Source organism: Ictalurus punctatus, chromosome 19 (assembly GCF_001660625.3).
Source record: "Ictalurus punctatus breed USDA103 chromosome 19, Coco_2.0, whole genome shotgun sequence".
NCBI lineage: Eukaryota > Metazoa > Chordata > Actinopteri > Siluriformes > Ictaluridae > Ictalurus > Ictalurus punctatus.
Window position 1 is genome coordinate 23,200,361 of NC_030434.2, and position 13,577 is coordinate 23,213,937.

Here is a 13,577-nt window from a genome sequence, read left to right on the forward strand (position 1 = left end):
GAAAGAGAAAGGAGGGGCTCCTGAATTATTAAAGAGTGTTTTGTTTCACTTAGTGATCTGCAGCTTGTCAGCATGGCATGTGCTCTGGCAAGACACAACAAGATACACACACACACACACACACACACACACACACACACACACACACACACACACACATAGGAGAAGCTGTGTATTTACACAGGGTTGCATCAGAATTGTATTCGGTGTGGAAAGCAAACAACACCTCCGACGACTGGAGCAGAGGGAAGATATTTTTAAACGTTTCCCTTAAAGTTCTTCTTATTTGTGTAACGAAGCTCAAATCCGACATCGGCAAAAGTTTCGTCCGCTATAACATTTCTCACTCCAGTCTTTACTCATAAACACCTGCATTACCACGCAACCAGAGATCCGTCACGTTTACGCGACTAATATCCGCAGTACTCCTCGTGATAACAGGCCGTTTTAGTTTATTATTTAACCGCGCCATACAAACAACAAACGCTTGAGTGTGTAACAATAATAAGCTGATTTCGCTTCATTTATTAGATGACGTCATTGCTTTAGGATCTAAGCAGCATCGAGAGACTTTAACAGAGCTTAATAGCTAATAAAACGCTTTTACTAAAACTTTAGGGGATTTAAAAAAAAAAAAAAAAAAAAAAAAAAAAAAAAAAAAATTTTTTTTTAAAAGGGGCTTTAGAACACTTTGTATTATTCGCTTTGTGGCGTATATTCGTATAAAACGAGGAGCGACGCCAGCGCGTTAGAAATATCTATTCTAAACGCGTCTCGATTTGTTTACACCGCCACAGGGAATGAATCTACGAATCTGATGTGAATTAAATGGACGCGAAGGTGAGTATTATTTTTGTATCGCGGGAACGCCAGGTTTCCATAATCACTCAGGATTTATAGATCGACTCTTGAGGGGGAAAATGGCAGACAATCGTACTTATTTACGCTTATTGCTTACGTTAATATCGATTTAGCTGGCGTACAGGCTTGTTTGTTTATTTATTTATTTATTTATTTATTTAAGGAGTCAGCTGACAAACACCGAGACGAACAGGGAGAGCTCTTAAAGCCGCGAGCAGGATCCAAACGTAATAACACGGACATGACGACGATTAATGCGGATACAGATCCGAACGTACTCGAGTGTTTACTGCACATCACAACATATAGCGCACTTACTAGTCCTTTTCAGCTTTCTCGACGAACAAAACCGATGACGATGGCATGGGTGATGAACCTTCCCGGTCTAATTTTAGCTTTATTCAACAAAATAAGCCCTGGATATATATACGTGCACGGTTATAGGAGCTAGGAAGGAGACGAGAACGTAACTGAGACCTCACACACAACTCAGCGATGCAAATGAGCGTGAAGCGGCTGGCACTCGAGTGGGTGAGAGGAATCTGTGATAAGTAAATGTCATCCTGCGAGCGTTTCTGCCTTTTAATTAGAAATTAGAATAATCAGAAACGTCAGTAAACTTTTGCCACGGGCAGGGGGGAAAAGAAAAAAAAAAGAGTCCCTCCTTCTTCTCTCTCTCTCTCTCTCTCTCTCTCTCTCTCTCTCTCTCTCTCTCTCTGAGACAGTCGAGATTTATTGTAGGAGTTATCATTAATTTAACAAGGTCCTTATTAACATTCATGCTCCGTGCAGAAATTTGTGCACTTTCTTCCTCTCTCTCTCTCTCTCTCTCTCTCTCTCTCTCTCTCTCTCTCTCTCCATCTCAATTTTTTTCCCCCCTAAATAAATAAACACCAGTCCACATCATGTTAACTCTAAGAAGAAAAAGAAGAAAATAGGGTCCTCAGAATCAGCACATAGCCCAAACCACAACCTCTAGCGCCGATGCCGAAGAGAGCCTGCTCTACGTCAGTTTACACGCTCGAGTCAGGTCTTCCATCACTTCACAAACGCGTGTCCTGCTATGAACTTAAAAGAAGAACGTCCATCCAAAACCGCCGAGCTTTAACTCCGCCTTATCATGCTTTGATTTTTTATTTTTTAAAGGTAGGTTTTGTGTTCAATAATAAACGCTGAACGGGTCTCGAGTCAGAGCGAGGGGGTTTGGAGACCGTACAGAATGAACTCGCTCACATTCGGGGTGGCAAACGCCGCCCCGGCGACCGAAGCCAAAACCAGCTCTCGCGTGAAGAAGAATGTCACAGATGAACACAGGATAAACATTTAAAAAAAAAAAAAAAAAAAAAACATCCTGTATTGTGCACAGATTTTTACACTTTTTTTTTTTTTTTAATTTTTTTATGTGAAATGAGAACATGTAATCTGGTCCCTGCGCAGTAGTATAACGCTCCGTCTGAGCGGTGCAATGCGACGTATTCGGCACAACGTCTCGCCGCAGGGATCCGTGCATACCTCCGCTGCACTGTCTCAATGTGTTATGGCCATTAGGATTGGCTCTGGGGCGATGCACGGCGGCTGTGGAGCTATAATGGAAACAAAATGTTTCTCTTTCTGCGGCTGGGGAGCCGGGGCTCCGTTTCAAAAGAAACCGTATTCGCCATGCCCCTGGTGACTCCGGGATGCTTTTAGACTCTGACTGCGAAAAAAGGGAAAGACAGGGAGAGGCTGTGAGAGGGAAAGAACAATATTAAATGAAAGTGAGAGAAAGATTATGGGAACGAGAGAAAGAGATTTACAGTGACAGAGCGAAAAGGGGCAGAAAGCAACGCACGGTGTCTGGAATGTGCATTAGACGAGGCGGGAGCGATTCTGGGTTTCCTTATGATGCTGATCCCGGAGAGAGGTTGGTCCGGTTAGATCGGTCCCTGCTGGAGGGAGAACTGACGACCCGGATCGGACTGGAAGGAAGTTTTAAGCAGGGACGTAAGTGAAGACCGATACGCGTTCTTCAGAATATACAATGAACGTGTCCTAAAGAAACACAGATCTGAACAGGAGGAGCGCTGCTCGGGGGATTAGGACCATCAGAACTGAGGTCTCTCTGAGGACACAAGGGAAGAGAAGCGTAAAGAGAGGAAAGGAGGGAAGTAGAGAAGGAGGAAAGGAGGGAAGTAGAGAAGGGAAGGAACGGAGGGAAGGGAAGGAAAGGAGGGGAGGAAATGGAAGCACAGAAGGAGGAAAGGAAAGGAGAGAAGGAGGGGAGGGAGGAAAGGGAAGGAGAGAAGGACTGAAGGAAAGGGGGGAAGGAAGGAAAGAAAAGGAAAGAAGGGAAGGAAAGGAACTGAGGGTAGGAAAGGAGGGAAGGAAGGAAAGAAAAGGAAAGAAGGGAAGGGAAGAAAAGGAACTGAGGGTAGGAAAGGAGAAGAGGAAAGGAGAGAATGGAAGTAAGAAAGAAAGGGAAGAGAAAGGAAAGAAACTGAGGGAAGGAGGAAAATAAAGGAACAGAGGGAAGGAGGGGAGGAAGGAAAGGAAAGGAAAGAAAGGAAAGGGAAAGGAAAGGGGAGGGATGGAAGGAAGGAAGGGAAAAACACAAAGCAAAGGAGAGAAAGAGAGCGACAGACAGACTTCATATTTAGATCATGCCCACGTTAGGGTTTGGATCTGAATACACACGTGTATAGGTGGAGCAGTAAAGTAAACAGATCCAGACAGGGTCCGTGTGGTGAAACCCTACAGAACAACCACCACAGGCACATTTCAGAAACACTACACTGAATAAACACAAGCTGATACTACCGCACCTCACACACACACTGAGACCCGAGCTGTCCCCTCAAACCTACATCTACCTAGCAATCACTCACCTCACACACACACACACCACATTACAACTCATATCTGGTTTTGCTACACGTTTTACACAGCAGCTTACACTGCCGTGCTGGCCCGTGTACTAAAGTTAGCAGTGTGGTGAAACACTGAGTGTTAGGATTAAATCATAAACCAGGAGCACAGAGCTGGACTATGGCTCACTGTGTCATTTCTCAGAAGAGGAGAAGCCTTCGCCATCAAAAACACAACTGGTCCCCTACTTTTAGACATCATAAATTTAAATACATGCCTATTTTGTGTGTGTGTGTGGATTTGAACCAAGTCGCAAAAACACACAGACCGCGGTCCTACAATGCCATCTATAGGCGGGATGAGAAAAACAACAGTGTGCATATACAGTAGTGTGTGTGCACGCACGCGCACACCCTACCTTTTTCTGGAGCACGGTGACTTTGCGCTCTTTAACGTCCAGCATGTCTTTAAGGTCGTGTATTTCTCCGTTGAGTGTGCCTTTCTCCTCAGACATCTCCTGGATCTGCTTCGACTTCTTATTCAGCATGGCTTCCTTTTCCTCCAGGCGCAGGCGTAGGGCATCCACCTGACACACACACACACACGCAAAAAAATAAAAATAAAAAAATAGACATATTCACGGCGGTACTGGTCACACTAAAGCGAACCTAGGCTCCATTTCACACCACAGCCTCGTCTCTGCCATGGCGATCTGCTTAATTCTGCTTTAATGGATACAGAACTCTCTGATTTATTTACGCTCAAGCTGGCAAGAAAAATAAACAGCAATAATAATAATAATAACAACAACAACAACAGCGGCGCTAATGTTATCATTACCGCACCATTGAGTTAAACTCATCTACATATAGATAGCATCATCCAGATCGGCGTATTCGTTATTCTGAGAAATATCCACTGTCACTGGGAATAAATCTCGAATGACACTGGCTGGCGTTATAAATGACTGATATTAGAGCGAGTCTGACAGAAAAAAACACCAACAAACCATTCACTCCAAATGAACCTTAATGTATTTATTGCTTGTCAAACAAGTGAAGTGCTATTATTCAAAATGTCCAAGTGGCGCTTTGACTTCTTGCTTGATGCAACACTGCCCCCTAGTGGTACCTGCTCCAACTCCTTTCCCAACACAATTTCAGATTACGATCGTGAATAAAAGTCTCCACGAACCCTGCGAACCAAGGATCGCAAACAATTCTCAAGAGCAAACATGACGACAAATCTTCTGTGGAAACAAATTAATAATAATAATAATAATAATAATAATAGTAATAATGATGATGATGAAAAGTAGAGTTACTGCTAGAACTGCAATGAAAGCATGATGTACTATTTATCCATTTATAGTTGCATTTAATCTTGTCGAACATCCATGAAACAGGTTAGTTCCAGTTCTCACTTACGTTACGGCAGCTGTTCCCTCAGCGACCTCGTTTTTTCCCCCTCTCTTGAGGTTAATAAGGAATCGTAAAACGTTTACTGTTACAAAGCGCAGAAACTGGAGACTCCTTCCACAAATGTTAAATAAAAGGTTTATGTTGCACGGCGTCTCCATACAGTACAAGTCCGTGTGTAAGTGTTACTATAGAAAAGATAACGTATTACAGGGTGCGCATTCATTTAAACAGAGCGACGTTAATGGGTTTTTGGCAGACGGCCTTGTTCAGACCGACTTAGAGAAGTCTCGATCAATAAATACATCCTGTGAGTGTGTGTGTGAGTGTGTGTGTGTGTGTGTGTGTGTGTGTGTGTTACCTCCGTCTGCAGAATGGCAGCTCGCTGTTCTTTGGCGGTTAGAGACTCTTTAAGGACGTCGATGTGCTGCTTGCTGTCTGAGAACTGATTGTTGAGCGTCTCGAGTTTGGTCTGGAGGCCCAGTAGCTCCGTGTCCTTCCTGGAGAGGTCCTGCTTCACCTGGTCAATCTGCACAACACAGACAGCTAGTGAGCTCAAGTTACAGCTATACATGCACAACGTTCATGACCTCAGTTTTTCCTTCTCTCTCCCTCTCTCTCTCATACACTACCCGTCAAAAGTTTGTGGACACGTGACGGACGTCTCTCATGATCTTAAAAATCTTTCTGGGTGTCTAAACTTTGATGAACAGCAGCACAGTTTCTTGTATTTTGGCTTTAGGGGGATTTGAAATGACACACCAAAAAAGGTTACGGTGCGGAAACCTGAATTAAACCGTATTAAACCGTTCTCTGTTAAAGAAATCCCAGTTAGCACTTTATTTGGATTAAGACACAATATGAACCATCAATGAACCGGTCTATCAAGAGTTCAAGAGAGCAAAACTGTGGCCACTTTTTACACACTTGTTCTCTCTTTATTGATAAGACAACATGCATAATGTATAATAATCGTTAATAACCTATTTAAGACTGTTGCAATCGCTGCCTTTTAAATCGATGCACCGGACTATCCAAATAAAGTTAAAATAATCAGACGTACAAATTTAAATGAGTAGTTCGGGAGCACAATGCATCTGAAATTCAGATATCAGAGAAGTTACTTAGATTAGCTCTGTACATTTACCCCCAACTAATCTGTTTAAAATGCCAATCTGATATCAAATACCAATAAGGCCTGTATGTGACACCAGAGCCATATCTCCGATTGCCTGGTTTCCCACTGAAGCTAAGCAGGCTTGAGTCTGGTCAGTACCTGGATGGGGGACCTCCTGGGGAAAACTAAGGTTGCTGCTGGAAGTGGTATTAGAGAGGCCAGCAGGGGGCCTGTGGTCCGTGTGGTCTAATGCCTCAGTATGGTGGACTCACTGTGGTCAAATCCCAGGACACTTATGGTAAAAAAGTCAGGGTATAACCCTGGAGTCCTGACGAAATTCCCCTTCTCTACCACGGCCCCCTAATAATCCGCATCGCTGAATTAGCTACCCCCCGCCCAATATAAAATGCTTTGAGGGTCTAGAAAAACGCTATATACATGTAACTGTGGGCAAAAACACAGTGTGTAAGTAACCTATCTATGTAAGTAAGTGTTTAATACGTGTACACACACACAGTCTCAGTAATATTCCAACATGCATGGTAGGGAGCAGCAGGTTAGCAGAGGCACTAGCTGCAGTCACCCTGGGGAGGAAAAGTGGGCACGTTACAGCGGACACGAGAAGAAGAACAGCAGAAAGAAGAAGAGAAAAAGACTGACAGATAAACAGGGAGAAGGGAAGCAAGAGGGAACTAGGGTCGATCTGGTGGGATATTAATGTTCTGAGTGTTCTACTCCAACCAGCACTACGGGGAGCAGAGAGGAAAACAGGACAGAAAGGAAGATAAAAAGCCAGGGAGTCTAGCGTGGCGTCCGACCTTTCAGCACAGCAGCGGGCGAAGCCCTGCTTTCCTGATCACAGGGAGAACGAGAGAAACCCGATGACTCACTCGTTTAGCCCGAGTCACTGCCTCCTCGGGCCAGATCCGGCTATTGTGCCCGGAGATAACCACTGTTAAGACGCGGGGAACTTTTAATCCACCTCCAACCTGTTTCCGTCCACCACACCTTACCTACGCCCACTGATCCCGCTGCTCGCGCCGTGTCTATCCGCTTTCATTTCATTTCCCCTCGACTTCGCCGTGACTTCGTTTACAGAGGCAGCGACTGGCTGGGTTTAAGGAAACAAACCCTCTGGTGAATCGTCTTGCTTTAAGTACTAAGATTTTAACCCACCCGAATATGACCCTTGGGTTTGAACCAGTTTAACAAGCCAAAATTGTGCATCTTAAACTTAGGATGTTTTTCCACTGCACGCTCTAAAACAGGAACCAGGAACCAACAGAACTCGGGATCTTCGGTTTCACGAGTGGAACGGTCACGGTGGCGACAGGAATTTACCAAAAAAAAAAAAAAACACGACAGGGAATACTGATCTCCTGTAACAAAACCCCACGCAAAAAAAAGTTTTATTAATTCTTTTATTATTTAATTATTTTTATTTAGTTTTTTTTTTTAAATCATACTTTTTATCTGTTTATTGTTACATTTCATGCCGTGGAGGTTAGTTCCTGTTATCACTAGCTATGTTTCCCGCCACGTATTTTGGGATATCGCATTAAAACCAATTTAAACCGTTGGATGGAAACACCAGATGCGAATAAAATCCCCAAAATGCGCACAAAAAAAACCCAACACGTACACGCTCCTTCCACAAACATTAAATAAACATCCCCGTATCAACCATTATATACATTTTTTCTTTGTTAAACAACAACCACCCATTTAATCTGTTTATCATGAACCTTAGATTAGATTACGTGGTGTGTGCGCTATATACCTCGCGGTGAAAGACTTGTTACCATAGAAACGACAGCGTATCAGAACGAGCGCGTTAATATAAACCGGCGATATATATATCTGCTGTTGTAGAAAATGAATCATTTCAACACTGACTTGAGTGCTTCAACGAATTGTGTTACGGTGTCTAATTAACCAGCTTGTAACCGTGGCAACAAGACGACAACGTGTCGAGAGGAACCGAGAATCGGAACGGATTTTAAATTTCAGCCAATTGTGATGACAATATGACAAACATCGCCGTGAAGAAATACATTTCCGCTACGATGGAACAACCGAATGAGCGAAAAACGAAACTACGTCCGTTCAGTCGTTTTATCAGTAATTATTTACAAGAGTATTTTTACCCCGTGCTCACGTGTATGTCCAATCAGCAACGACCTGTGCTGCAAGCCCCGCCCCCAAGCACAATTAATCCTGATGGTACTAATCATGACCATAAAGGACTGTATTCGTGGAGAAAGCGTGGTTTAAAAGGTTCGAGCGCCTTGTGCAGTGGAAAAAAAGTCTAAACTAAAGGGGTGCGAGAGCGGATGTCCGTGAGGACTAACGAGTGTCCCGTTCTCTCTGTGGTGAGGAAAGCAGGGCGGTGTGTGCTCTAAGCTGCCTCTCCGTGTGTCTTACTGCAGAGAGCTCCCGCTGCAGCTCAGCCGTTCGCTTTCTCAGTTCCTCGGCCTGGGCCTCGCTCTGAGACAGCTCCACCTTCAGCTGCTCTACCTGTCAGGAGAGGCCGCCGTTACTGCAACAACCATTCCCAGACATGGCATTCCCAAAGCAACGCAACTCTGCACGTTCTCACTCTGCATGCGACCGCTCGACATGCAGGCCATGGGGCAAGGGCTTAACGTGAGCAGAGTACGCCGACCAATCAGCATTCACCATGCAGGACAAAAGGAGGCGTCGTTTAGCCAGTGTGCACTAAAATAAAGGAAGTGATTGTTAAAAAGCTCATTACAAGTAACGTGAAGGCACCAAGAAAAAGTCAGATAGATAATATTATACGACAGGGAACCAGGGGATGAAAACCATCACAGGGTAAGAGGATGGATAAATCTCAAACGGGGTTCTCAAAAGGTTTGCAGGACTTTTACAGAGTGATTTATTGCAGATCGATCAGACAGAGACAGCATGATACGACTTTTTGAATTTTATTTATTTACGACACAGATACCCTGATATCAATATCTGGTACCATCTGATAACGGTTCCATTAAGAACTACTAAGCTTTTAAATGATTTTTAAAGACTCTTTCTATGTGAACATTCCCAGTTCCAACAAAGAAAAAATAAAAAAAATTTCACCAAAGCCAAATCCGATCTCTCTCATTTGTTCCAGAATCTGATCAAATGATTTCCTTTTTCTCCGTAATCCGATCCACGATCATATTTATTCATCCGTCATTAAAATTTCTCCCACCCGTAGAACCAGGACCAGTAACAATGCATTTGTAGGTTTTAAATAAACGGCCCCTTTTTCAGAATTTCAATCAGGTCGATAATAATAAAATGATGATCACTGCATAGTAATAGCTAGAACCACTTTTCTAGCGGTTCATAAAGATGTCTACAGCGGTCACGGTATTAAACAGGGCGAAATAACACGTTCCCTGGTTGTAGATCACAGAGCCCACTTCTGAGAACCGCAGCGTTAGAGCAAACTGTTAGCGTTGAAAGAGAGCAATCATAAAATAATAACGTCCCGGTGATGTGAGAGAAAGCGCGTGGAGAACGTGTGGACAGAATGCCCAGTACGCTTCAGGCTTTGTGACCTTACCTTATTCTTCATGAACTTGGAGTGACTGCGATAGACCTCCATCTGCTTCATCTCCTCCTCCCGCTCCTCTGTGCTCAGAGCGCCGTTGGACTTCAGCATCTGCACCTCCTCCTCCAGATCCCTCAGACTGCACTCTAGAGAATTGATCTTAGAGTCCTGCACCGGGACAAGACCAGAGTCAGAGAGAGAGAGAGAGCGAGAGCACGACAGAGAGAGAGACTGACTTTTGACTTGAGAGAGAGAGACAGAGAGAGACTTTGACTTGAGAGAGAGACAGGGAGACACAGAGACAGAGAGATACAGAGAGAGACACAAAGACAGAGAGAGATAGGGAGAGACACAGACAGAGAGAGAGACAGACAGAGAGGCAGAGATAGACACAGACAGAGAGAGAGAGAGACAGAGAGATACAGAGAGAGACACAGACAGAGACAGAGAGATACAGAGAGAGACACAAAGACAGAGAGAGATAGGGTGAGACACAGACAGAGAGAGAGACAGACAGAGAGGCAGAGATAGACACAGACAGAGAGAGAGAGAGACAGAGAGATACAGAGAGAGACACAGACAGAGACAGAGAGATACAGAGAGAGACACAAAGACAGAGAGAGATAGGGTGAGACACAGACAGAGAGAGAGACAGACAGAGAGGCAGAGATAGACACAGACAGAGAGAGAGAGACAGAGAGAGACAGAGAGAGACACAAAGAGAGAGAGAGAGAGAGACAGACAGAGAGGCAGAGATAGACACAGAGAGAGAGAGAGAGAGAGACACAGAGAGAGACACAGACAGAGAGAGACAGGGAGAGACACAGACAGAGAGATACAGAGAGAGACACAGACAGAGAGAGACAGGGAGAGACACAGACAGAGAGAGAGAGACAGACACAGAGGCAGAGAAAGACACAGACACAGAGAAAGACACAGACACAGAGAGAGAGAGAGAGAGAGAGAGAGAGAGAGAGAGAGAGAGAGAGATTAATGTGAAGCAGGAAACAGAGAAAGACACGTCAGTGCTGTGAAACCTTTCGTTTTTGGTTTTGTTTTTTTTAAATTAATAAAGTCTTCGGTTTCCCAAATAAATAATATTAGCGCAAACACCTCTCAAGTCCAAACTCAGCTCCACACTTGCCTTCATCTCGATGACGGTCTGCAGGGCTTTGGTCTTGGCAGAATCAGGCGCTCCCTCATAGCGTCGGTGGAGCTCCTGAGGAGGAATCACGAGACAAGCGTCAGGGGAACGTGGAGTCTTATGAACACGACGCGTTGCTCCACTGACACTCACGCTACAGTACTACTGGGTCAGAGCAGCTCTGTCTTTGCCTCTCTGCTTTTCACATGATCAGTTAAAGTCTTTTAAGATAACGGGACACTCGTTAGTCCACTCTCGCACCCCTTTAGCTTAGCGATAGACTTTTTTTCCACTGCACAAGGCGCTCGAACCTTTTAAACCACGCTTTCTTCATGAATACAGTCCTTTATGGTCATGATTAGTACCATCAAGGCCTAATTGTACTTGGGGGCGGGGCTTGCAGCCCAGGTCGTTGTTGATTGGATATGCACGTGAGCATGGGATTATTAAACTATTGTAAATCGCTTTTTTATTCTTATATCGGATTAATTTCCTATCAACAGCAGCTCTTTTCATGGTGTTTCGCATTTTCCCATTAGCATGAAAAAGCTGCACTGTTTTGTCTAAGAGGCTAGTGAGGAAATGATTGCTTATAGCTGCTATAATGTAAGCGATAAAGTGAAATAACGTGTCTCGCAGACGCTGCACAACATTAAAGGAAACTATTAATGGATAAAAAGTACATCATGTCGTTCTATAATAACTGAAATGCAGCTGGAAGTGAAGCGGAGTTACTGGTACCACCACGAACTACATTTATTTTTCGAGAACAGCACCACCCCGATTGTTTTCCTTTCTTACAACATAACATTATTAAATTCTAAGCTTGAGTATTAATACTCCATAAATACTTTTGGAAAAATTTTTAAACAGAAGGCGTTAAACACAGTGACTCACACAGACCCAACACAGACTTTTTACTCCTTAGTTTCATTTGGATTTTTTATATCAGTGCCCACTACAAACGCTAACCTTATCCTTATTAAACTTTCATACAAGCAACAGTTTTATTCTTATTACTTCTGTGCATCATCTGAGCAGATTGCGCTCTCTGCGTGAGGTAGTAAGTGATCAGAAACCTTGACGTTAAATGTGTTACACGTCGCTGCAGTTCAGCTCGCCACCACTGGGTGTCAGTGTTCTCAAACAGCTGTAGTGTTGAGTAAAAGTTTCCTTGCTGTAGTACGGACGGAGCGGAGAGAAGGAAAGACTTGTTCAGACATGGCTGAGAGGTTTGGTTTAGGTTTATGGAACCAGCTTTTCCCAGTGTTTCAGTGTTTTTCTGCTGCAAAATTCGGCATGACGTCACGTCATGTCACGCGACAAACCTCCAGAACTTTCCAGAAAATAAGGAGGAGATACAGACACAAGGATGTAGAAGGGATGCACACATGCTTCACACTGGCCATTAGAAAATTTTAAAAGGAGGTATTTTATGTTTCTGTTGAAATATTTTTTTTTTAAATAAAAAACAAAAAAAACAAACAAACAAACACCAAACACTTGATGGTATTAATGTCAGTGGAATTTTGCACCAGTGAATGTGACAAATCTGTCCTGAACTGAATGAACAAATTTTGGCATGCAGCAAAACCCGTCTCTTTTCATCACTGTCCTCCTCCATCTCTCCGGTTTCTATAGCAACTAATGTTCAATGCCTTGAATCCGTCGAACACTGTTCAAAGACTGGCGTAAAACAATAAAACTGAACAAAGTGACGGTGAGGAAGGATTTCGACAACGACGGTCATGCTGTGTGTGTGCAATTCTAATGCTAATGTCACTGGTTAAGTGTCTCACCTCCCTGAGTGCGCTCGTCTCCTTGTCCCTCTGCTCCAGCAGGCTCTCCAGATGGTGGATGTGCATCTCGGCCTCGGCGAGGCGCCGCGTGCGCTCGTGCTCCTCCTCGCTGGCTTTACCCGACAGGCCTTTGCTTTGCAGCATCTCCAGCAGCTTCTTGATAGACTCGTCCCGGGCGTTGAGGGTCTGTTTCTGCGTGTCGATGCGCAGCTCCATCTCCTCCAGGGTCTTCCTCAGGAGAAACAGCTCTTTGGCTTGTCTTTCGTGCTCGCCGTGCAGCCGGTGGAAGTTCTCCTCGGTGAGCTCGGTGGAGAAGGGTTCCCCTGGCCGTGCCCCGCTGTAGTCCTGCTGGAACAGCTGGTTAAGGTCGCGCTGGATGCGCAGCTCGTCCTGGAGAGCCTGGATGGTCATCTGGAGGTGCTGAGAGAGACAGAGAAAGAGAAAGAGAGTCAGTATAGATAAAGTTTCACTCAAAGATACACATAGAGCTGAGATCGAACATCAACCATTAAACAGCTCACTTTTTAAAGCTAAAAACCTTAACCAGCTGCCACTGGTGAGGTTTAGGACGCAACCCCCCGTCCCCCGTTGTGATTCCCCGATCCGCGTCACGATTCGCGCAGCATTTGAGCACATTCTGTGACGTTTCAAAAATAACTCATGCACTTGTAGCTTGTTTGGTAACTTTGCTGCCTCCACGTGTGACTTCCAAACAAAAGTGGAACCTCCCAGACTTCCACTGATGATAAAAACTGCACCGTGGCACCGACCGTCCAAGCTAACAGCCTGGGAAATAAAACGAAAATAAATAAATAAATAGATAGATAGATAG

At 44.3% G+C, this 13,577-nt stretch overlaps 1 protein-coding gene across 6 annotated transcripts in view; it reads right to left on the reverse strand.

Moving 5' to 3' along the window:
- erc1b (ELKS/RAB6-interacting/CAST family member 1b) overlaps window positions 1-13,577 on the reverse strand; it is a 212,586-nt gene that overhangs the window by 163,993 nt on the left and 35,016 nt on the right. For 3 of the 6 annotated variants that reach the window (XM_053688509.1, XM_047162090.2, XM_017494190.3), the window contains exons 3-8: window positions 12,746-13,165; window positions 10,947-11,021; window positions 9,815-9,970; window positions 8,665-8,757; window positions 5,485-5,652; window positions 4,124-4,291 (exon numbers count right to left, since the gene is read on the reverse strand). In XM_053688509.1, coding sequence (XP_053544484.1) covers window positions 4,124-4,291; window positions 5,485-5,652; window positions 8,665-8,757; window positions 9,815-9,970; window positions 10,947-11,021; window positions 12,746-13,165 — 1,080 coding nt within the window. The remainder of the gene's footprint in view (window positions 1-4,123; window positions 4,292-5,484; window positions 5,653-8,664; window positions 8,758-9,814; window positions 9,971-10,946; window positions 11,022-12,745; window positions 13,166-13,577) is intronic. The other 3 variants (XM_053688508.1, XM_017494192.3, XM_017494198.3) reach the window with 1 other exon arrangement.